Source organism: Dysidea avara, chromosome 8 (genome assembly GCF_963678975.1).
Source record: "Dysidea avara chromosome 8, odDysAvar1.4, whole genome shotgun sequence".
Taxonomy (NCBI): Eukaryota; Metazoa; Porifera; class Demospongiae; order Dictyoceratida; family Dysideidae; genus Dysidea; species Dysidea avara.
The window spans coordinates 23,546,860-23,572,781 of NC_089279.1; the positions used below are offsets into that span (position 1 = coordinate 23,546,860).

The following is a 25,922-nucleotide window of genomic DNA, read 5'->3' on the forward strand; positions in this document are numbered from 1 at the left end:
TTTTCATTTATTAAACATCAATATTTTGTTAGTGCGGTAGAGTGGGCGGAATCTATCAAATGGGGCATGGTCTACAATACGGTCCAGTTAGGTTTGTAAAGTGATCACCTAATTTTATCACTAAATACACAATTGTTATGCATGCATAATTAAAGTTTGCCTTAAAGTTTATAGCTAACCTACCATGCTCCCATCACCAATGATGCTACCGACCTGGCTTGCTCCGGGAGCTTGTAATAATTCACTTTTCTGGTCAAATAGCTAATTGTGTTAATTTTATAATGATCAATTGTGGCATGACGGCGCGCCGGTGTTGCTACGTAAATATCCTTACGCAAATCACGAGACTATAGTTCCCGGTTTGAGGGGTGGAGCTGTTGTTTGGTGATACATTTGATCAGTCATGGCAGCACTTAGTCCACAAGGATTACCCGCGGATCTACCAGGTCCACTGTCAAATGTCATAGCACAAGTGTCAAAAGTGAATAGTGAGACTAAATCAGACTCGAAATCGGAACAGCCTGCTTCAGCCGGACCGGAAAAAACAGTGGAGCAAAAACTTTTCTTCTGGGACAGCATCCTTTTTTACCTCGCTACCGCCATTTTGGGATTAAGCGTTTCCAACATCGTTGTCGACTTTCTGAGGCCAGAACCGAACGCTGTGTCGTGTTTTACCCCTTTCAATTACACACGTGGGCAAACAGATCATGTCAATAATTTCTGCAACGAGTTTTTACCATTTACAGAAAATTTTTCACTAGCTCTAGTTACCCATGGAGTTCTCTTACTTATCCCACAGTATTTATGGAAGGCTTACTTCAGTGCTAGGATAGATTTCTTCTTTTCCCATGCAGCAAAGCTGGAGACGTTACGTGACAGAGAAACTGGGGAATACCCTCATAGAAACTTCAACGTTGTGGACTACATGCATAGAGAATTTCATGAGAGAAGAGATATATTAGCAGGATATGCCATTAAGCTATTATCACAACTTATGATCATTGTATGCTCACTGGCTATCAGCAATGCTTTGTTTACAAAATTCAGCATCATATTTGATTGCTTTTATTTTGAGGAAACTGATTCAGAGCGTTTAAGGACTAGATGTTCATATTCCAAGCTTCGCTTTGTTTCTATTTTGCGATGGATTGACTATGCCCTTTTGGGACTATCTATCGTGACAATATTGTATGGACTGTGGTGGTGTTTGCTACGAAGTCATCCAGAACTTGGACATCAAGATACCTCACGATTCTGCTATGACTCGTGTATAAATTCAAAACACTACAAGGCTAAAAGTTGGTATCGACTTAAAAATGACTTGCACTTCTTACTTGTCTCACTGTTTGCTACTAATGCTGGTTGGGAAGAGTGTTCAAAAGTGTACAAATTGCTAATGACATCTCACATGAGCTTAGTGCACACCTGGAGTCATTGGATAATTTTGATAGCATGAAACATCCTCAAAGAGGTAGGTATAACATTTTGTACCATATAGAAGCTTCCATGTATGCAGCGGCATATCTACAACAAGGCATATGTAACTATCAGGGCTGAAACTGGGTCAGGTCGATCAGGTTGCATATTTTGTTTAGGTCAACCTTATATCCAAGTCTGGCCCACATGTGAAATGAATTAATATAATTATATGAATGTGTACGTGATACCATGTATGTGCCCTAGTCTAGTTCTCCAGCTGCCTAGCTTTTATCGTGAGTCATGCCCATTTATCAGGAATGTGTGATATTGTCTGTAAACGTATGTGGAGCCATGTCCAGGCATAATTGGTGGTTGAAGTCTGTAGATATGCCCGAAGCCACGTCCCTCATAAGAAATATGTTTGCTGTCTTATGAGGAACCACACCTGCTAATCAAGCTTTATTTTTAAAACTTACCTGTATTAGAGTTTTGCTATCATATAGTTATCTGTTTACTGAATATGCTAGCAGAACACCCAAAGTGTAGCTCTAAACCCGTGCCTCAAGCTCGGTTTTACACTAGTAGGTCTGACTTGGATTACTATCCACATCTGTGGGTCATCTGGTGGTGACCCAGCCTGATGTATATATATATAAGTTAGCAAGCTTACTAGCGAATGTGTCCATGGGGTTTTGTGAACACTTATTGGCATTGAATAGTGAGGGATCATGGGCTGCATTGATCAATAAAAAATTGAGGACTGAATTTATATGTGTAGCTGACATATATGTGTAGCTGACAAGCTATACTGTGTAATTGTCTTTTGATTTTACATTTATTTGTGTCCTGTTAAACCAAATTAAATGTCTTGTTACTTCAATGCTTCCATACAAGCATGTGAAACAGAAATCACGTACATGCTCATGTGTGCATGTGTGTGGTAAATGGGAAAGAAAACTGTTCATGTCTCACACAATAGGGTGAGTTTTAGGTATGGAGTTTCAGTGCTCATTTGCACACCTTCATCTGTAATCTGGTGAAATACAAATACCAAATCATTTCAAAATGAATTCAATTAGACGGTGCACGTAATTGCTTATTATGTCAGATAATTGCTAGAACAAAAGTATTGCATTTCCAAGGCGATTTCTGTGTGAACGTCACTGGCATGCATTAATTGGCTACCACAGTAGAAATGATTTAGTATCTGTATTTCACCAGACCCCTACTTTTTGCAAAGGGGCGGGCGGTGCCAGATTACTGTGAGGCACGCTACAGCCTTTTGTGAGGTGCTAGACTCATAGATACTTGAATAGTACATAGGTGGGTGAGTTGTGGCCGTTTATATGTGACCGGATTTGACAAAACCAGGCTTCCACACACATCCAATTTAATGACTTTGAAGGAACATAACTCAACGTAGATGTATACAATCAGTTTCATATTTGGACCTGCTATTTCATAATTGTATGAAAAGAACGTGTGAAAATTCCAGGGCAATAGCATGTTGGGTCATCAAGTTACGGTAGGTTAAAGGCAAAGAATTGGATGTGTGTGGAAGCCTGGTTTTGTCAAATCCGGTCACATATAGCAGTGGAAGGTTTTACTGTTTGCTTATAGGCTATAGTCAGTTAGTTATCAAGACACACGGTAATGTGTTGTGCAGCCAAGAAAGTTGATTTGTCACATCGTGCATACATTGACAGGAAGAATGAAAACACAACTTTTGCACATTAATAGCTACATGGTCCTTTCTCCAAAGCACACCATTTACATTATAGCTGCCTGCCGGGTAGGGAAGGCACACACTAAATACATATGACCAAATTCACTGTAGCCATTCCTAAGATATGGATGGTCAAAGTTTTGGTCTTTTCTTCTTTTAAGGGGCTTACTGGGCCAAATTTTCACACTTTGCAAGAATTTTATGCAATGCTAACAAGTAACTCAATTGCCTTGAAAGTTGGCACAGATAAAATAGGTGAATTCACATGCTAAGGTTGCTATGAGTCTGAACAGTATTATTGATGCTTATTCATGTAAAAATGTATACACTTTTGTCATGGCTATAGGGCAAGCCAGGTATAGCAATAACTTTAAAATTGCTGTGTACATTGCTTTGTGTTGTATTGTACAGTGTTGTTTGATAGTTTCAAAAGCAAAGGAGTAACAGCTTCACAGTTAAAAGGCAAAAATCAGACCAGTGTAAAATTGCTCTAATAGAAGAGTCACCACAATGACAAAAGTTTGTCAGAGTTGGTCAAAAGGTTGGCAGAGTTAGCCTTCACACTTAACACTCAAATCTTTAACCAATGAGATGCTGCCTATCATTATTAAAATTTGTTAGCATTAACATCTTTGCAGCCATTCTTAAATTGGCTACCACCTTTGATTTCACAACTTTTTTTTCATCCAGGCTTTTGAAGGCTGTATATTTTGCTGTTGTTTGGTGGATTTAGGTAGTCAATCAGTAGAAAACATTATGTATGTATGAACAAGTAAATATCCATAGAACTAACTGGAAGCAGTTTGAGCTGCTCTGAGGACATGTTTTAGTTTGATTACAACTGCCAGAAAGAAAAGCTGAGGCTGGGTTTCTTTGGTGGGAAAACACACACCTTCATGATCCCTACTACGCATGCAGTGCTACCATATAGTGATGTAATATGATATAATGTTATGTGTATTATCATGATTATGTAGAAGCTGATATGGAGGGAAACAGTGCCAATATCTTTAAGGAAGAGAGGGTAACATTCATGTGTGCAGCTTAACATGTTTGTTTAAAACATGAATCTTCAATCATGTGAAATATACATTAAGTGTGACTAGTTCTGGGAAACCAGCCTTGCTGCCCATGACAGCATGTTTGATCTCTTATATTTCACTGTCAAATCAATCATAGTTAATCTGCTTTTATTGCATAGCTTAGTGGCAAGCCATACAAGTGGTCTAGGGCTTTGATGGAGCTACATATGGCTAACCTGGGAATGTCTGGATCTGGCTGTATAACTCCATGAAAGACCTGTGCTGTACCTTGATAGCAGACAGCTTGGCATAATTCACCTCTATGCATTCTTTGTGCATTGTGTTTGAAATACACCTATTTGCCCTCAATCCCACCCCAACCCACCACTTTAATTGGACTCACCTATTATGTAGACCTCACAAAAAGTACCAGTGGCAGATCCAAAGGCAGGCATAGTGGGCACATCCCCCCTATCAGATGAAAGATAATAACACTATTCTAATAGAGCAGTCAGTCAAATACTCTAATAGAACAGTCACCATATGTAACACTACTAACAAAAGTTGTTAACTCTTGCTATTTAAAATCCTCCATTGAGTATGATGGCTTGCATCTGCAGCACCAACCCGTGGGCATTTTTGCATATACTCATGTTCCTTTGTATCTATGTCATTTTTAAATGACAATTTATACTTTAGGCTTATAGCTAAGCTCATGACTGTCACTGATCCCTACATGCAGCTCTTCCTATCAATGTAGACCACATATAAAGTATGATTTATTACTATGATTTAGATATTTGTGTATGAAACTACTCTACATCAAAAAATCCAGTCCCGAAACATGTAAAATAGCTTCTGGAGGCTGCGCCCCCAGACCTCCTGCTTTACATCACTACCTACTGCCCTAATCATGGTGCAACCCCATATAAAACTCTGGATCGGCCCCTCAGTACATATCTAAATAACGGGAAACTTCGTGGAACAGCTAAAAGGTGTAAAATATGTAATTGGTTTCCCAGAGACAGTCGCACAAATGTTTTTGGAAATCAGTTATCTAACTTGTACAGACATGCATGCATGCAAGTTACAGGTAATTACATATAAATATGTAATCCCAGAACAAAGCTCAGTACTGACAAAGCTGTTTGCTGTTGGTTAAAACTTCTGGGTAGTGTTCAGGATCAAGCACCAGTACATATAAAGTTGATGTAGAAACTACTTATAGACCTTTTATTTTCTGATCAGAAATAGCAAAAAGCAAGTATCAAGCTAAAACAGTTAAATATTTCTCTACAGCATGCTGTATGGTGCAAAATTTAATGGCAAATTTGATGATTTACTTGCAGTTCTTTTCTTCAATACTTAACCTCTTAAAATTTAAGTTTTCATTATTACAGTACATTAAAGCATTTCATCAAAAATTTACTTTGGATTCACAATTTTTCAAATACCATCGTATTCAATAGAGATGTCAATAGAAGGATCACCTCTTTTTTGTCACACCTTATCAGCTATAAGTTATTAAGTCTAAGTCCTTGAAATTAGGTTAGGTAATCCTAAGGCTGCAGCACATGTTACGGTCAGACCTTCAGTGCTGGTCACTGTAAAGTGTTAATAATAACAAGAGTATATAATGGGGGACTCCCCCATTATATACTCTTGATAATAATAATAAAATAATGGGATCATGTTGCTATACATATCTACATACCCTTATTTAGTTTTAACTCTGAATCTAACAAACATTCGGTAGTATTATAGGATGCACACATTGCGCACATTTGCACGCATAAACTATATCTAAACCAAAACAGCCAGACTGTAAAAAAGAGTGTGGCTCCCAAAAAGGCCAAGGTGAAAAAAGATGTGAAATCCAAGGTGGAGGCCAAGAAATGGCTGTGATGGTAGGTTAATGGCAAAAAATTTAATTACGACGAGTCAGGTGAATTTGTGTTGCCTCCTCCACTAGGATTCGGTACCAAATTCACCTGAATTGTTGTAATTAAAATGTTTGCCAATAACCTACCATCACAGCCATTTCTTGGCCGCCGACTTGGATTTCACATCTTTTTTCACCTTGGCCTTTTTGGGGGCTGCACTCTTTTTTACAGCTTGGCTGTTTTGGTTTAGATATCACTTCTTTGTGCATTGCAAGCCACAAAGCTGGCCATAAACTGGCTTTGGTGCTTCCTTTTAACTTGTTGTTTTTCTTTACTGCAGGAATTGTGGAACAAAGGAAGTGATTGTGTGTATAGCTTTTGTCTGATTACATATTTGTATATTTAACACTGAATGATTATCACATACTGAAACTCTCATTGTCTGTAGCTGAACTCTTTCAGGGTGATTTGTTTCTAGCTGAACTCTGTACAGGATGATTTGTTTCTAGCCGAACTCTCTACAGGGTGATTCATTTGCAGTTGAACTCTCTATTATGGTGGTTTCTTTGTAGCTGAACTCTCTACAAGGTGACTTGTTCTAGCTGAACTCTCTACAGGGTGATTTGTTTGCAACTGAATTCTCTACAAGATGATTTGTTTCTACTGAGCTGATCTCTCTACAGGATGGTTTCTTTGTAGCTGATCTCTCTACAGGGTGACTTGTTTCTAGCTGAACTCTGGATGACTTGTTTCTAGCTGATCTCTGGATGACTTGTTTCTAGCTGATCTTTCTACACAGTGACTTGTTTCTAGCTGAACTCTCTATAGGATTATTTGAACTCTCTACAGGATGGTTTCTTTGTAGCTGATCTCTCTACAGAGTGACCTGTTTCTAGCTGATCTCTCTACAGGGTGACTTGTTTCTAGCTGACCTCTCTACAGGGTGAACTTGTTTCTGGCTGAACTCTCTACAGATGATTTGTTTGCAGCTGAACTCTCTACATGGTGGTTTCTTTGTAGCTGAACTCTCTACAAGGTGACTTCTTCTAGCTGATCTCTCTATATGGTGCTGTGAATTGTTTGTAGCTGAATTCTCTACAGTGTGATCTGTTCGTAGCTGAACTCTCTACAAGGTGATTTTTTTGCAGCTGAACTCTTCATTTGATGTTTTTTTTTGTAGCTGAACTCTCTACCAGGTAACTTCTTCTAGCTGATCTCTCTACAGGGTGACTTGTTTGTAGCTGAACTATCTGCAGGGTGATTTGTTTGTAGCTGAACTCTCTACAAGGTGATCCTTCTAGCTGATCTCTCTACAGGGAAAATTGTTTCTAGCTGAACTCTCTACAGGGTGATCTGTTCGTAGCTGAACTCTCTACAGGGTAACTTGTTTATACCTGAACTCTCTCAGTGTGACTGATAATGCCGGTTCTGAACCTCTATAGCGACATATTTGTAGCTGAACTCTCTACAGGGTGCCTTGCTTGTAGCTGAATTGTCTATAAGATTAATTGATTGCAGCTGAACTCCCTACAGAATAACTTGCAATGTAATATAACTCTATAATGGAGTAAGTTATAAACGTAGCTGAATGCTCTATTAGGGTGACGGTTCTATTAGAGTATCTCGATCTCACATTAGCTACACATAGCTGGCTTTGGAATCATAACTCAGTGGTTTTTAATCCGATTCTTCTGTACTACTGCAAGGACTTTCTATGATAATTTTTCCAGCTACACACCGATTGTCAGCTCAATGCTCTAAGCGGTTTGCCTGGTAGGCGTGAAAACTAATAATTTTTTTATTCGTAAAAATCGATCGTGTAATTGTGACACAGGTTGGGTTTTGTGTCACATCTCGATGGCCTTAAACTGAATTCCTTTCAAGCCACAAAAAGGTATTCCCACGATAGTTACTCCATCTATATAGCAATTTTCAATTCATTTCTCCAAGGGGTTTACCCTGTGGGCGTGACAGACCTTCAACCTTATTTTTAATACGCAATTTATCGGTCATAACTCCGTGAATGTTCATCGGATTCCTACCAAACGTGGTACTGAGATTAGCCCTTTAAGTGTGCCAAAGTTCAGCCCAATTGGAGCACGCATTCGTGTTTTATGGCGGATTCTGCGAAGTGTGCGAAAAGAAGAAAAAAAACCCAAACTTTGGCCGCTCGTATCGGCTCGGAAATGGCTGCATGGAGCGAGTTTCTTCAAATTTGGAATGTGGACTTCCCTACCTAGCCGGCACTTCTGTAGCAAATTTGGTTCCAATCAGATAAGGGATCGCAGAGCTACATAGGTGTGAAAACCGCTTTTTCTTTCTTCCTGTTAATATACTCACAGTGTGGCGCGGCGGCTTCTTGGGCCGCACGACACACTACCGTGTGTCTTGCATGATTATGTATAAGTGTGTATGTTAATTGCAGTCATTTGCAAAAGTATTGCTTGCGGTCTGCAAAGGGATATATAAAAAGCAGCAGAAGATGGGACTGAATGTCTCCAAAATGGGAGCAATGGATATTGGATGTGGCTACCATTCTTATCTGTTTGCTATAGCAAGATTGCAGAAACAGGTAATTATGTAACTAGCTATACCATTCGTATTTATTCCGTAATTTTCATTTATAAAACAGTATATATTTCTCTAGGAACATATGAGTCAAACCATACAGTATGTTTCAGCATGCATACCTTAAATTATTTTATCATAATATGTTTACCTCACCTGTGTAAGCAAAATTAACCTACTCTTTATAACTAGGCTAGCTTATAGTAAAACGATTACTGTATAATAATCATGCATGTTCTGCGTGTAATATGGTATTAATGATCAGTTTTCAGCAATTTCCTTCAATACTTGTAATACTAAAATGCAGCAATGTGACAGTAGCTATATATTCTTGATAATTGGAGCTTTCTTTGAACTTTCACGTTAATTTTGTATGCAACAAAGCAAATAATGTCTGAGCATTTCTGCAGCGAAATTTAAGACAATGTCCAGCAAATGTAAGGGAAAGATGTTATCTTACTTTAGTGCAACCCATATTAGAGTATGCTTGTGTAGTTTGGTCACCCTATACTATGACTAATATTGATAAACTAGAAAGAGTACAAAGGAAAGCAGCAAAATTTGTGTGTAATGATTACTCAATTAATAATCTCGTTGAAATTGATACAGGGAACTCACTTATCAAGAATAATTTACCCACCCAAGGACATTCAAATAGATTTAAGCAACTATTTACCAGAGTTAATTCAATTAAACATTCCTTCTACCCTGATGCAATTAAACTGTGGAATAAATTACCAGATACTATAATTAATTGTACAACATTACAAAACTTTAAAGATCTAGCTAACTGTTAATAATATTTGCACACACACTACACCTTTATGTACATTTACACTCGCTTGTCGAGTCCTGTACATTACATATAATTAATTAATTAAATATGTACTGATGGGAAAGATTTAGCTACTCCGCTAGCAGAAAATTAGCTGGAAATTTTTACTAGAGACACCAGACAAGTAAAATATAGTTATGTAAGTGAGTAAATGACTGACGGAGAAATCACAGCACTTAGTTTTATGATTTGATTCAACTGATAATTTTTATTTGAAGGACCAAGACAAAGTAATGAAGTGCACATACTGTATGACAGGAAATTTTGATAGACAAATTTGACTATGTAGTTAAACTCATTAACTTTAATTTGTAAAACATGCCTATAAAGGTACATGTTTAGATCTATGATTTTTCATTCTGTCAAACTTTCCTGTAGTTTGACGGGTACTATGTACTACGTACATACTATCAGCAAGTTGTAGGGCTATAACAAGCTAGTTCTTTTGTTAGACACATCTTGTTCTGTCCACAGGTTATTTCCATCATCCTCGATCCCTACTACCACAATCAAACTGTAATATTCAAGAGTGAAGAGTATCATGCTGGTGTGATACTAATGAGGATACCTACCAATTTGTTTGGTCTGCCGAAGAAACACAAGTTCAAAGTAAGAGAAATGTCACATTTTAAATGTGATATGCTAGAGAGTGTATACATTCATAGGTTTTAATGGGTAAAAATAATGGTGGGAAACACCATGTAAAGCTTCAAGATAGAAAGTGAGAGCATGTGCCTCACAAGATATTATTTTTTGTTGCTCTGAATTTCCATTGCACTTATTTTAACAGCTTAGAGGATTGTGAGAAAGTAGCTACGTATGTATTTTTGATTGGCACACATCTTTTCCTGACTGAATGCCTTTGAGTATAACTAAGCTGTACAATCACATTTACAAAGTACTTAAAAACTGAGTTCTGAGTGCTTGTGATTTGGCATGATAAGGTCCATACTTTTCAATACGTATTATCATGAACCACAGTATTAATTCACAACAGAAACCGTCTATGTTTTCTGCCAAAATTCTAATAGAACTCTCACCTAAGCACCATTTTAGAAAGCTCCCCAATCAAAGAAAAAGAAGCTTTAGATTTTAATTTGGAAGAAGTATAGGTCCACTAGTAATATGAAGTCAAAATGAACCTACAATCAAGGGAGAATTCAAGATAGTTTCCAGATTAGGTAGTGAGTTACAGGTGCAGGGGTGTGGGTGTGGGTACACAGCCCCCAGCCACTGGCATGTTTTGAACACTAAAATGCTACTATTTACTAGATTTATGATTTCAGTTATAACTTAATACATGCTTGTTTCCCTTTACTGTAAGTCCTACTAAATTTAGCTACTAAATCTTCAAGATAGTCCAGTTTATATTTTCTTTATTACCCATTTTAAAATAGAATTCTATGAATGCTCTATTACAGTGGTTTTGACTGCTCTATTAGAATACATATGACTGCTCTACTAGAGTATCTCGATCTTTAGGTTTTCAATACATACCTTTGATCACCATTAATCCTCTTTTGAGGAATCAATGTAAGTTTCCTATTACACTGTATAGCTAGCTATACTGCCAAGCTCTGTTCCCATTTATTCTATATAGCTATTGTGCTGCCATACAAGCAATTGTTCCTTTCTTTGGCCCTTTTCTGTTTCACCTTATTGTTAGCTAGGTCAAGTAATCAGTTACCAACAATCATTCTGCTACATTCAAGAACTATGCACATCATGATTTACGTCGTAATCATGTTGATTATTGGGAATTAAAGTTCGATACATTAAATGTTCACAATAAATGTTTAGACATTGTCACTCTGGAGCAAGCTTGTCCTTTATGGAAGAGATTGATGTATTGCCTCCCTGAGAAACAGTTGTCCTTGCTAAGTGCTGGTTGTGATACTCTACCAACTCCTGGCTAGGTGGAACATCATTACTAGCCCTAGATGTGCCCTTTGTCAAGCTCCCCAACCCACAACAAACCATATCTTGACTGGATGTCCTGTTGCTCTTGATCGAGGCAGGTATACCTGGAGACATGATTCAGTCCTACAGATTCTCATTCACAGACTCCAACAGCACTTACCTAACAGTTTTAAACTCTATGCTGACCTTCCAGGATATCTTGCTAGTGTCTTCCCTCCTAGCACCATTCCAACCAATCTTTCCTCCACCCTTAGCAGACCAGACTTGGTGTTAGTTTCCAATAATTCCATCTGTTTGTTTGAACTAACTATTCCCACCAATACCCAGCAACATCTTTTGGTTGCTAGGGCTCGGAAGGAAGACCGGTATATCTGTTTATAATATGACCTTCAGCTTTCTGGCTTATCTGTTAATTTCATTTCCATCGAGATTGGTTGTTTAGGCCATTTTATGCTAGACACAATTGCCCAAGTTGTGAAGTGACAAAGAAGACTATAAGATCCCTGCTTGAGCAGGCTGCTCACATTGCTGTCTCCTGCTCATGCAGGATTTTTAATTCTAGAGCCTCCTCGGACTGGGACCTATCAGTTTGCCTAAACTGAACTTTTTCTTCATGATACAATTATTTTTTTTGTATTGTAATTTAATAGTGCAAGTCTTGCCAGGGATCCTGTACTGTCCACCTAGTGTATGGTACTCCTGAGTCTAGACCCCTGTACTTAAGTTGTATTCTGTTTTAACAAAACAAGACGTCTCTCTTCTCCCTTCTTTAAGTCTCCAGTTCTAGTTTGTTAGGTTAGTATAATTCAAAGGCTGCAGTACATGTTACTGTCAGACCGTCAGTGCTGGCCACTGTAAAGCTTTAATAATGTTAATATTAATAATAAATATGCCCCTGAATATCAAGAACATGAATGCAATTCTTTCTACGTATAAGTATTATAATTATATGGTAACAGGCTTTAGCATTCTTTAGGTTCCCAGTAAAATACTTATGTATATAGTGATTCTATAATTATTTGTGTTGTAATCCATATTTTCTTATTTGTGACAATATGTATGCCTCACACAGTTTAGCCAGCAGATTCAAACTTATTGTGGACTAAATGAACCACCCGATGTTGTGAATGTAGTTATCAAGTTGAGTCTGGTAGTTGTTGGACCACTGGATAGTGATCGTAAGGTTAACACAGGTGAGTAAGTCATGTACAGGAAGCAATGTATTGCAAAGTGCGTGCCCCTAGTCAACCAGATCATTGAAATGCACTCTCGATCACCTCATTACTTTGAGAAGGGCTCCATCATGCTCATTTTTCGACCTCTTAAAGTGGATAATAAAGATGTCTCTAGTGGGTTTGCTGATTGGAAGCCAGAATCAATACAGTAAGCTAACAGTGTGATACCATTATGCCAACCTTATGAAACACACACATATACTGCTAGGTTCTGGGAAGCCAGTGACTCATTATGTGACTTGAAGGATTGGCTATCTAAGGAGGACCTACCCATTATATCAGTTGATAAATTTGAAGATGGAAGTGGTGAACTTGTAGTTCGCTGCGGAGGTCTAGAGTGCACATTTTTAGTCCAAACATACCATTATTTAGGCTACAATAAGACAGAAGCATTATCCTACAGCACTGTTTAAACTGTGCTGGACCGACATAATTAATACACTTAATGTATTACACTTTTTGTGTTATATAGTGACATACACAGAAACGCTAAACAGTGTATGACTTGTTAATGGATCTAAATATAATAATTATTGTATTCTTTGAGTTGGCACGTTGAATACGAAATGATGTATACTATAAGATGGTGAGGAATCTAATTTAGTAAATTGACAAATTTTTGCTGTATCCACTGAAACGTAATCCCACCGTTATTGTTATGGCTCCAATACTGCATGACTACTGTCAGTAATGAGCAACCTTTTGCTGTATTAACAGTCCACTCATATGTTCCAATTCACTGAATTCCCATTGTATTGACTACTGGTCTGTTCAGTGTTGTATGATTAGCCTATAGCTCTAGTAACTAACGTTTTAAAGATGATGTTTGTAGCTACCACACTTTGGACTGGTTGATGTCTGGTTCAACCACTAGACTTCCCAATGAACCTTCAATGTTGTTGAAGTTGCTACTAGAGCAATACAATCATGGAAAATGTTCACCCCCTGAATATAATGGACTGTATATTATGCACATTGCAGATGTTTACAGTGTAGCTATCCCACCACACAGTTTATTGATGGTTTCAAAAGACCACTTCTTTTGGCCAAGTATAGCTTATAATACATGTAGGTTTATTTTTAGATTTTAGCCCCAATAGTGATGCTTACATTGTGCTGAATACTTCCATTTGTAGCTAAGATATTATAATTTTTAAGTATCTCTGAAATTAACAAGGCCACAGCAATCAGGCTTTCTTCTTTTTAATAACTTTATAGTGCTCTATAACTAAAATGTGATTGCTGTGTATACTATCCCTTCTACTTGTACGTTAGTTAGATTGATGATGATCACTTCCTTTTAAAATAAAGTGATTCATCACAAACCATATGCTTATTTAATACATTTCAGTCACCAAATTCAATTTCAGATCACAATTTTCTTTTAGACTCCTTATGCTATAGCTACTTCTGCTAGTACTAATAGCAGCAACATAACAGTACAATTGCATAGCTGTCAGTTCAAGAGTTCATATCTACTCCAGTCAAAACTTGTGCTTTGAAGGGACACTGTGTCCAACATTATAGTCAGACTGGTCCTCTGGATGTGATCATAATTGTAGAACTGCAGCATCAATTCAAATATGGCTTCACACAGCACAGTCTCCCGGGCTGTCCCGGCTGTGCTCTTTATTAAGATTATGACCAGATGGACACCTTCCTTGATCATCTTCTGGATGTTGTCATCCTATGGCCATACTTGTCAAATAAGAAGCATGCACACTGGTTTCCCCATACAATTTTAGAACCTTCCTCTGGCCCCCTTTTCTTACAGTTCTTCACTTTCTTACAGAATTGGTGTAGTTTTTCCATGTCTTAGCCACATTTGGGTAGCAGAAAGCAGCTAGTCTGGTGAATTCTAGAACATTCTTCCACACTCTTACATATCACATGTCAAAATGATTCATGCAACATTTTATCAACACATTAACTTACTGCCTATCCAATTGTTTCAATAGTGCATAGCTAATTGCCATATCATTGCCATATCATTGCCATTATTTAGAGTATTGTTTAAAGGCAATTATATAGCTATTATAAACTAATGGCATATCAATTGTTCACACTGAAACTAGTGGTATATCCCAAAGTGTAGTTTCAGGGCCCTAGCGGAATAGTAGTTTATGACATACATGGCAATAAATTTGTCAAAATTGGTTACAGCTTGTGTCTTGTCACTCTTGTGTGTGCTATATATTCTTTACTTTAAGGGTTGCTTTTGGTATTAATAAACATAAATTAAAAGATTATTGCCTGAAACTACTCATACTGGTACATGAGTTCTGCTTGTTATAACTATCATCTAAAGTGTTGGGGTGTATATCTACGCACTATCCTGCAAGTGTTTACCTGATAATAGTAATTGAGGAACAAATATAACAATAGTGGAACACCGCTGGCTACGACTGAGAATAAAAAGAAACAAACTGCTTGATGTCTTACTTGTACAGTTATAGTGCTTGCCACTTTTACAAGTGCTCACATAAAAGACATGTATATAAAATGCTACTACAGCTAGCTAGTTGGTTCGTGTTCATATTTTTTTTGTTAATATAATACCTTGAAGGCACAAGACAGAATATGCAGCACTCTACATCATACTAGATGTCATACAGCCATTTTGGCAATTTCTAGCTACCTCACTAAGCCAGTCTCACATGATTTCAGTTGTAGAAGCAGACTACTTTTTGTACATGAGAGTAATTTCACTGTTAGTGTCCTTTACTCATGTACTGTTCAGACAAACTATATGGCTACATGTGCACATTACTTCATTATTACATTATGCAGATAGATACACTTGCTGAAGGACCAGTTGTATGTGGGACTGTAAGTTTGACCAGTTAGTGACTTTCAACATAACAGTTATTATTTATCAAACACTTCATAGCTAAGTTGATAAGCAGTAAGTTGGCCAATCAAATTAGCATTTTTACTAATTACCCATGTGTTGAGGCCCAGGCAAAGTATATATATCTAGCTGATTCATCAGAGCTGCAACAGCTTCTGCAGTAGTGGTTAAGTAGCAATTTGTAGACAATCTTTGAATTGCCAGTTGGTTTACTGGCACCATATATAGCTATCTACAAATGCAATTAGCTAGCCAATACATGATCAGTTGGTTAGACATAGAATGTCACTGAATACATAGAAGTCTCAAGTTTTATGGTTTCATGTTGGTCGACCAACTATCATTTCTATCAGTGACATTAGTCTACAAGTTACTGACAAGCAAAGGTATTTACGAGGCATCCAATTAGAGCCTCCAGTTTAATTTGGCAAATCATCTGTACATCATACCAAAACTCATTTCCCATCCTGTAGGATGTCATTTATCATTGCCCATACTAGTTACATGTTTTTTGTCTATATTGTGATTGGTATTGGTCTGTTAGTTTGTTTCGTAGTTCGGTGTAATCAGTTATGTAGCTACGATGTTACATCAGTTGTTGTAGTTAACTGTAACCAGCTGTGTGCCGGGATTTTGATAATTATTGTTTGTACAGCTCTGATCAGGAAATACAGCTAGCTATGCCGACTGGAAAGAGCTTTAATAAATCAATCACTGCAGAGCCGGAACAGCCGCTAGCACATCAGGTATGCCATTTATCAAAATATTGCCTTTTATAGCTACTGCCCGGGCAGCTGATTAAATAGATGCACTGTAAGCCTGTAACTCCCTACCTTTGAGGACAATGGTTATGGGTGCGCACGTTCTAGATGATGCTCGTTCATATAAATATTCAGATATAGCTATTTGGAGGCGTTTATATAGATCTACAACTCGACTCATGGCAGATTTACCTACCGCCTCAGCTCCAGTTGTGAACGCTGTGTCAGCAGAAGTGTCTAAGGCTAAAGCGGAGCCACAAAGACTGGACCAAAAGCTCTTCTTTTGGGATAACATTATATTTTATGTTGCTTCTGCGATTTTGGGGTTGAGCGTCTCCAACATCGTCGTCGACTTCCTGAGACCAGAACCAAACACTGTCACGTGTTTTACTCCGTTCAATTATACCATTAACCAAGCTAACTACGTCAATAATTTCTGTAATGATTTTCTACCATTTTCAGAGAATTTTTCACTAGCTCTGGTAGCCCATGGAGTTCTCCTACTTGCCCCACAATACCTATGGAAAGCTTACTTCAGTGCTAGAATAGATTTCTTCTTTTTTCATGCAGCAAAGCTGGAGACACTACGTGAAAGGGACACAGGGGAATACCCACATACAAATTTCAGTGTTGTGGACTACATGCACAGAGAATTCTATGAGAGGAGGGATATTTTAATTGGATATATCATTAAGCTGTCATTGCAGTGTGTTGTTGCTGTTATAGCTTTAATCATTAGCAATGTATTATTTCAAGACTTTGACATTCAGTTTGATTGTTTTTATCAGGAGACAGCCACACAACCGGATAGCATATTGACTAGATGTTCATATTCCAAGCTTCGTTTTGTTTCTATTTTGAGATGGTTTGACTATGTCCTATTAGTATTATCTATTCTAACAATATTGTATGGATTGTGGTGGTGTTTACTACGAAGTCATCCAGAACTGGGGCATAAAGATATCTCATTATTTTGCTATGATTCATGCACTAATTCAAAACACTACAAGGCTAAAAAGTGGTATCGACTTAAAAATGATTTGCATTTCTTGCTAGTTTCACTGTTTGCTACTAATGCTGGTCTGGGCAGAGTGTTCAAAAGTGTACAAATTGCTAATGATATTTCACATGAACTAAGTGGCCATTTGGAGTCATTGGACAATTTTGATAGTATGAAGCATCCTCAAAGAGGTATGTATATCAAATTTTAGCAAGTCTCGTCAGCCCATTCTTGATAACTGCTACATGTATAAAGACTTGGAGAAGTGCTGCTAGTAGCTAGGTATTGACTTCAGTTTTTCCTTGGACTGTGGGTCACTAGCCTGCATTCCAATGTGGAGCAAGTGTTTGGCCTGATATATTTAGTCTGTGGCCATGCATGTAACCATGTTGTGTCACTGTTTCCTGTGGTCCCGTTAAACCATGCAGGTCCTTGCCAAGGCCAGAGACTATCATTAGATAGGTTTTTTGTACTGATACGTATATTACATTTATCTGCATTACACAGAAAATGATATGAAAGAAAATAGTGGCAACATCTTTAAAGACAACAAGGTGAATGTGTAATGTAATTAGCATACATACGTATTTTAATTTGTTTGAAGTTATGCATGTTATTGATTTATACAATGAGACTGTTGAACTATTGAAGCTACTGATAGTGAAAGCCTACTCTTCTCTGCTATGATAAAAGACTATGTATGTTGGCTTTGGCCATAATTTCTCATCCTATACGTATGTACCCTTTTGAAATGCATTCATGATCATTTGTCTGTGATCTCTGTTAGCAGTTGAATAATAGCTTAATATTATAGTGCTTATGTACATTGCATATGTATTTGGAGAGCTTTGTATTTATGTCAATGCATTAAATGTGCCAGTGCATGTAATAGTGTCATAGTTACTATATTCTAATAGTTGGTATTTATGAAAAGTTTTAAAGGTATAAATAAACAATTTCCAGCTTAATGTGTTGATTTTTACTACAGTCATTTGCTAAGGTCATGTTTGAGATTTGCAAAGGAATTCACGAAGAACAAGAAGAACAAGGACTCAATGTCACTATAATGGGAGCAATGGATATTGGATGTGGCTACCATTCTTATCTGTTTGCTATAGCAAGATGGCAAAAACAGGTTGAGATTTATATGTTTCAGCATGAGTTCAGCTACATATGGACCTGAAGTGAATTTTCATATAAGAAAAGACCAGATTCCTAACAGGCTACATATAGCTATAAGTGTGCCCATGGGTTGGTGCTGTAGATGCAACTTTTCATACTCTGTAGAGGATTTTTAGTAGTGTTACATGAGGTGACTGTTCTATTAGGGTATTTTACTGATCCTCTATTAGGGTATCTCAATCTTATAATTATTATAATAGATTTGTGTGTGTGTGTGTGTGTGTGTGTGTGTGTGTGTGTGTGTGTGTGTGTGTGTGTGTGTGTGTGTGTGTGTGTGTGTGTGTGTGTGTGTGTGTGTGTGTGTGTGTGTGTGTGTGTGTGTGTGTGTGTGTGTGTGTGTGTGTGTGTGTGTGTGTGTGTGTGTGTGAGAGAGAGAGTGGGGGGCACATGTCCCCTGTGCCATCCTTTGGACCTGCCACTGTGATTAGTTTCTCTTTGCCATTTTCCTTGCCATATCAATGATTTTTTTGTACTATTGGTGGCTGCTTGGAGCTATTATGCAACAAAATAAAGTTAGTATCTAGTTAGAGCAGACTAAAAAATTGCATTCTGGCTATGTAATTCAAGCAGCTATTTAGGGTTAAAAACGAAATTTATATCTGCATTACCAGTTTGAATGGGAGGCTATAATATTTAAGTTCATGTGGCCACAAAGAAGTTGTAATAATATTATAGCTAGAGTAACTGATACCTTTACAAATTTTTGAGTGCAGTTTTGTATGAATAAGTTTTATTTTTTCTATGCAGGTCATTTCCATTATACTGGACCCATACTACAAGAACCAAACTAAGATATATAAGAGTGATGAACATCATGCTGGTGTAAAAATAATGAGAATACCTACCAATTTGTTTGGACTACCAAAGAAACATAAATCAGCTGTAAGGATTGTTGATGTGTGGGTATATAGAACCTGAAAAGATGACCCCTTGTTATCAATATTATTAGCAATATAAAGTAGACTATGAGTTATCTCAGTCCAGTCTTCTTTTCTCCAGTCTCAACTTCTTAGACTGTAATTCTTCTTCTTGATTCTACTCACAGACTCAGAATGTTGGTCATTGGATCCTTTTTATATTTATATAGCAAGTTGCTGTTGTTACCTCAATCCAATCACATGACGGATCATGTAGTCTTCAACAATAAACTTACATCCAAATATGGGAATACTTGTAATCTTTCATTCACCCCTTATATTGCGTTGTTAAAAATTACAGGTTATATTTTTATACATTATCTATGACTATTATGGTAATGGCAGTTATTATGTTGTCACTTGCTGGCTACAGTGTTTTTGTCTTATGTGTATGAGTATGTTTGTGTGGCATAGTTCAGCAACGAGATTCAAGTTTATTCTGGAATGGGAGAACCATCTGATGTTGAAACTGTTATTATCAAAATCGCCTTGGTAGTTGTTGGACCATTGGACAGTGATCGTAAAGTTAAAACAGGTTTGTGAAGTACCAGTTATTCTTTTGACATGTACTCATGTGCACGGTAGTTTTATTCACCAACATGTTTGGATTATAGTGCTACAGTAGAAAAAGAACATCTCCTGTTAAATCTTGAGTTTTGTATGGTATGTCCCTGCTATAATGATATGCACAACATTGATAACAACTAGCTATAGAGTATCAATGTGTATCAAGACACATGGTAGTGTGTCATGCGGCCAAGAAAGTTGGCGCGCCACAACATGAGTATATTTACAGGAAGAAACAAAACGTGATTTTCATGCATACGTAGCTCCATGCTCCCTTCTCGAATTGGAATAATTTTTAAACTGCAAATACCCAGCACCCCACATGCCAAATTTGAGCAAGATTGCCTAACGTAATCGTATAATATAAGCCTTCAAAAATCGGCTTAATTTCTTCATTTTTTTCTTCGTTTTGTGCCTAAGCTCAAGAAAATCGAGCTACGCATTTGCATTTTATAATGGTTTGTGTAAAGTGTGTGAAAAGAATAATCGAAGTCCCAACCCCCTACAGTTTAAGAACGTATTGTAGCACAATCACATACCAAGCTTCTGATTAATAGTCATAGAGCTATGGATGATTATTTGTGTTAAAAAGGCCAACATGTCACGTGTACAGGGTAAACCGCGTACCATAGAATCTGGTTGTTAAGTGTACATATATAATTTTTTTTATTAAGCACATATTACCTGTTAAGCGCATACCCGTTTGTTGTACTTGATCATGGTTAATAAGCACATGTGAACAAACATGAAGCTCAAACATGAAGCTCCAACATGAAACGAAGTTATACAAGAGAAGAAATGCTAGAAGTGTATAGCACGAAATTTCACAAAGTACAAAACCAAAATGCTTGCTTTTACTATACTTACCAAGCGAAGTGTCTTCTGCAGTATGTTCCACACGAAGGATTCATGCACAAAAACTGGACTCAGGTACATGTAATGACTGCAATTCACACCACCCCAAGAGAATAATCACGACGAAGTTTATTTATTAGGCGCATGCGCTTAACAACTACATGTTAATTGTGATATTTTTCACGAACTTTTATTAGGCGTATGCACCTAACAACCAGACTCCATGGTATAGGAATAACTTTAAAATCGGTGGTTTAAAAGAGATTACATTGACAGCTAGAGTTACAAGGCAAAAACCCAATAACTGTAAATTGTGGGGTCAAAATAATCTAATAGAACAGTCACTACGGGGTAAAAAAGTACATGAAAAATGTCAAAAAAACTTACCAAAATTCAAACCAGGGACCTCCATACTATCCTTAACCACTGAGCTGCTACTATCACAGCTGATCACCTCACTTAATTTCTACTTTATAAATGAAAATTCTAGCTAAATTTATGCAATAGTAAAAGTTCATAATTTCATAGATCTACCAATGGAAAATCTAGATAGTGCTAGTAAATTATATGTTTGTTCTATTAGAAATCTTCAAAAAAATGTACAGAACATTACAAAAATAATCATCTGTAATACAATACTACTAGTATATTAAAAATTATGAATTTAAAAATGAAGTAGGGATCCAGCGATAAAAAGTAGTGAAACAAGAGATAAACAATGGTAGTTATTACAGCATAGCTCAGTGGGAAATCCCTACTTTGGCATTGGACACAAAATAATTGTTATACCATGCCAAAGTAGGGATTTCCCACTGAGTTATGCTGTAATAACTACCATTGTTCATCTCTTGTTTCACTACTTTTTATCACTTGGATCCCTACTTCATTTTTAAATTCATAATTTTTAATATACTAGTTTGTTTAGTTTTTTGTTAAAGCATACAGCTAACTATAAACGTGTGACTGTTCTATTAGGGTGACTGCTGTATTAGAGTATCTCTAGTCAGCCTGCAAAAGATGTGTGCTTGCCCAAAAAGGGTGTGTTCATCGTGGTTTCAATCGATTATTAGACTAGAGTATCTCGAATCAGCCTACCAACTTGAAGGTGTGTGGTCACAAATACAGCTAGCGTAAAGGGGCGTGGTCTCAATCGATAGATCGATATACATAGAATAAAGAATGGGCATGATCTTGTGATCTATCGTGGAGTACCAATACCTCTGTACAGTAGCATACTCTAAGCACCTTAAATAATTTTGTGGCATCTATTATCCTGCTTAAAGAAAGTGTTGATATGGAAAATTAACGCCTCGATATGGTTTCGTTGGGTGAAGAAGACAAGCAGCCTGAATGAAGATAAAAGAAAAGACAAGGCGCACAGGGCGTACACTCGTCAGAACCCCAAAAGGCACATCCCACTGGTGATTTTGTTGTTGTAGCGTAAAATGGTGACCATGCGCTGCTTTGTTTGGGCTCTAGGCTTGCGACTGTGGTCAGTGAGTGAGGCAGTGATACTAAAATTGGAGTTTTAGGCGATTTTAAAAAAAAAATTATATCTGGCCACCTGTAAGTGTTTTGTTGTATTTAATTTATTATATGGACTAGTACTATTCCGTAAAGGTGGTTTTCGCCGCATACAATGTCTGTAGGATGATTTTTAAAGGCGGAATTTTCGGCGGCGTGCAAAACATTCACCACAATCCCTACTTAAACGGTACAACCGTACCGTTTGATTATAACTTCTCTAGTATTCCATCAAATCAATGCCAATATTATAGCCATTTTGGTACAGATCGGCAGGGTAGTTAGGTATACTATTTGTCTATTAGATTGATTGATTGACTGATTTATATATTTAACCTCCGAGCAATTGGCTACAGTCGTTCTTCCTTGCCCGGAGGGACACATTACAATACATAAAAAATACACGCAAAACTAAACAAAGCAAGGTATAACTGATACAAAGACAACCAAGGTAAACAACTTACAACACACACACACACACACACACACACACACACACACACACACACACACACACACACACACACACACACACACACACACACACAAAACATGCATATAGTTATAATCATATTAATGTTATCAAAGGAGTGAGTCACAGTGCCGCTTAAGGACATCCACATACTTATAAAATGGAGAATTAATACAGTCAGTTACAGATGATAGTAATGCATTCCACCATTGAATGGTTAGTATACCTAACTTGGAAGGGATTTACTTTGTTATAAAACACTATTGCAAATAAATACAGGCACTACATAAATATATTACAACCTTTTTGTATAGCCATACACAAAATTATATCAGCATAAATTGGCTTTGGTATCAGATTGGTAAATATTTTTCTGTATTGGTAGAGCACTAGTTTGTCTTATAAAATCTTCATTGCATCTGTAGATAGGAAGAACAATAAGAGAAACCTCAAAGCCAGTTATGGTTGGCTTTGGTTATATATATTTAAAAATTTTCCAATCAAATGTACTTACACATGTGATATGTTCTGTTTGATCTTATAGTCAATCAGATTATTGAGATACATTCTCGGTCACCTCATTACTTTGAGAAAGGTTCTGTCATGTTGATTTTTCAGCCATTAGAAGTGGAAGGCAAAAATATTTCCAATAGTTTTGTGGATTGGAAGCCAGAATCAAAAAAGTATGTTATGTATATGTACTATTATTAGATGTACTTATGTTCTCTGTTAGGTTCTGGCAACCCAGTGATTCATTGTGTGATCTACAGAACTGGCTCTCTGAGAAGCAGTTTGTGGTTTCAGTTGATGAGTTTGATGAGGGCAGTGGTGAAATTGTAGCCATGTGTGGAGACCTTAAGTGCAAGTTCGCACTCAAAGTTTATGAATATCAAGGATATGATATGAACGAAATTCAGTTTGATGTTTAAGCTATTATACTATAAAGCAACATAACTATCTTTTTAGGTGCAAAACATTTATATAGTTTATACGGTCAATTTTGATAGACATGCATGTATGTATGAGTGCAGTGAAACATATTATACAGTATGGAAATGTCTTGGCATTTGTACAGATGTGCCAGTTATAATATTGTGTTGTAATGTGTCATGTATCAATTGTAGATCGATCTCTAAGATGAGAAGTGATAACATCTTTGAGAAAAATTACTATTATTGTATACACTATGTACCAGGGGCGGAGGAAGTAGTTGATACGAGGGGGTCTGGGCTGACCCAGACTTATGGAAATGATCTACATTGTCTCTGTTTTGGTAAGGTGAGACAAAAAAAAAAAAAAGGTCACAACCAGCTGTCAATAGCTGCCCACCTCACCAGCTACGAATCTATACTGATAAACTACATAATATGCCTCGCTACACACTGCTCTAATACTGTGATTGCTTTATTAGAGTGACTACTCTATTAGAGTATCTCGATCTTGATCACAGTTTTCAGCCCCACTCCAAGAAGGATAATTTCATGTGATATCTTTCTGAGCCCCCTAGCCCCCCTCCCCCCTTTCTGCCGCCTATGCTATGTACACTAAAGTGTTGACTGTTTAATTAGAATAATTATGAGAATAGTGGACAAAACTCTTGAATATACAAGTATTGATGTTTTAATAGGATAGTATTTTGGTTGCATTTGATGTTGGTCATTCCAAGTATTACTCTAGCAAACACAGCTCCTTCACATGCAGATGAGTTTTGCCACAGTGACTGTATAGCCATATGCATATAGATGGAAACAAGTTATTTTTGTTAGGATACTACCTTAAAATTTTTTTGACCTCACTGATTTATCTCATATTATGTGAGTGATATAAGTATTATTTGTGTCTAATAATTTATTGAGTTGAAAGTTGTCACAAGTCTATGCACTCTAGGGTTTAAAATGGTAAATATCATGTGAATTATGGTGAGAATTGTGAAACTGTTGCTACATGTAAATAACTCACAGTAGTGCTCACACTTGTTTTTGTGAGGTATGTGCTTTTTACTTTCTTGGCCGCATGACTCACTGTAGTGAGTCTTGATGACACATGAAGAATGTTCTGAAGGCATTAGCCCACACCATTAAACCACTATCAATCATCAGATACTGATGTATAAAAGAAACAGGGTGAGTGCTCTATAATTCTTTCACCTATCAAGTGCAATGGTGGATCCAGGATATGCCCCCCCCCCTCATTCCTTTGTGAAGGAATTAACCATAGCCAACTTCTTTTGATTGAAATACTAAACCTTGTCAGGCCAAAATCAATTTTTAGCTTATGAAAAAAATATGCACATTACTACCATTTATTACAAACTCACCTGAAATCAAAGTCAAAACAGCTGTCAAACTGTCACCCAGTTCCAGCACCTTCATGTGTATTAAGCGCCTCTAAAATAATTATCGTGTAACTGGTAGGCACCGGCCGATTATGCCAACATAATTTAAAGCATAATAGGTGACCGAAAGCATCAAGCATAATGCCAGCATAATAGGGACGATGTTTGAAAATTTTATTAAATACGCAATACGCGCACCTGAAAGAAAGCAAATATTCACTGCCAATAGTATTATTAGTGCATTTCATATTTAAAAACACGTAATATAACTTATTAAACCGTTTCTTTGTTGGTTATTCACACTTTGCAGAAATAAGATCTAGATACTCTAATAGAGCAGTCACTTACTCTAATTTTTGAGCAATGCTCAAAAGCATAATAGGTAAAATTTTGGGCATAATAGGCCAGTGCCTAGTAGCTGGTGTTTCAGATATTCATAACCTTCACCTTCACTATTAATACTAGTACTATATTTAAACAGATTTTCAAAACCATCTGCAAAGGCAAAAATAAACAGTGAGACACTACTAGGTCTGCTGCTTCAAAAATACAGTAACTAATTAACAAATGATCTGCTCAACCACCTATACAACTTAGCCTTTTTGTGCCCCTCCCCTTGCCAACTCCTGGATCCGCCCCTGAGGTGAGCGTGCCTAGAGTAACATATATCACTAATTATACCACGACAGCATTAGGTTTTGCTGATATATACACCCTCGGGCCTGCGGCCTTCAAACTTATATCAGGAAAATCCCTCACAGCCATGGTATAACTATTACATAGCCACATTTACTGCACTTCAATTTTTTTCATCATTTGATTTCAAATCTAAAGATTTGATATCCTGGCC

The 25,922-nt window shown here is 37.1% G+C and overlaps 2 protein-coding genes across 8 annotated transcripts; both read left to right on the forward strand.

Annotated features, from left to right (window-relative positions):
• The first annotated feature begins 371 nt into the window (after positions 1 to 371).
• LOC136265138 (uncharacterized) lies at positions 372 to 13,154 on the forward strand. Of its 2 annotated transcripts, XM_066059936.1 has the most exons (7): positions 1,317 to 1,471; positions 4,123 to 4,169; positions 8,476 to 8,622; positions 9,928 to 10,062; positions 12,446 to 12,566; positions 12,618 to 12,756; positions 12,817 to 13,154. In XM_066059936.1, exons 1-7 carry the CDS (start codon positions 1,453 to 1,455, stop codon positions 13,019 to 13,021), a joined length of 813 nt encoding a protein of 270 aa, XP_065916008.1. In that variant the 5' UTR covers positions 1,317 to 1,452; the 3' UTR covers positions 13,022 to 13,154. The 2 variants fall into 2 exon arrangements, 1 of the variants encoding a protein (XP_065916008.1); XR_010705409.1 differs by lacking the exons at positions 9,928 to 10,062; positions 12,446 to 12,566; positions 12,618 to 12,756; positions 12,817 to 13,154 and having other exon boundaries at positions 372 to 1,471; positions 8,476 to 8,568.
• Positions 13,155 to 16,360: 3,206 nt separating this feature from the next.
• Positions 16,361 to 23,762, forward strand: LOC136265141 (uncharacterized). 6 transcript variants are annotated; one of them, XR_010705410.1, is made up of 7 exons: positions 16,361 to 17,411; positions 17,728 to 17,774; positions 18,209 to 18,355; positions 19,150 to 19,284; positions 19,734 to 19,854; positions 22,854 to 22,953; positions 23,282 to 23,411. XR_010705410.1 is itself a non-coding variant. In XM_066059941.1 (7 exons), exons 1-7 carry the CDS (start codon positions 16,400 to 16,402, stop codon positions 23,664 to 23,666), a joined length of 1,797 nt encoding a protein of 598 aa, XP_065916013.1. In that variant the 5' UTR covers positions 16,361 to 16,399; the 3' UTR covers positions 23,667 to 23,762. The 6 variants fall into 6 exon arrangements, 5 of the variants coding, with proteins under 5 accessions (XP_065916013.1, XP_065916014.1, XP_065916016.1 ...); XM_066059941.1 differs by lacking the exon at positions 22,854 to 22,953 and adding an exon at positions 23,471 to 23,762 and having other exon boundaries at positions 23,282 to 23,420; XM_066059942.1 differs by lacking the exon at positions 22,854 to 22,953 and adding an exon at positions 19,905 to 19,982 and having other exon boundaries at positions 23,282 to 23,416.
• The last annotated feature ends 2,160 nt before the right edge of the window (positions 23,763 to 25,922 follow it).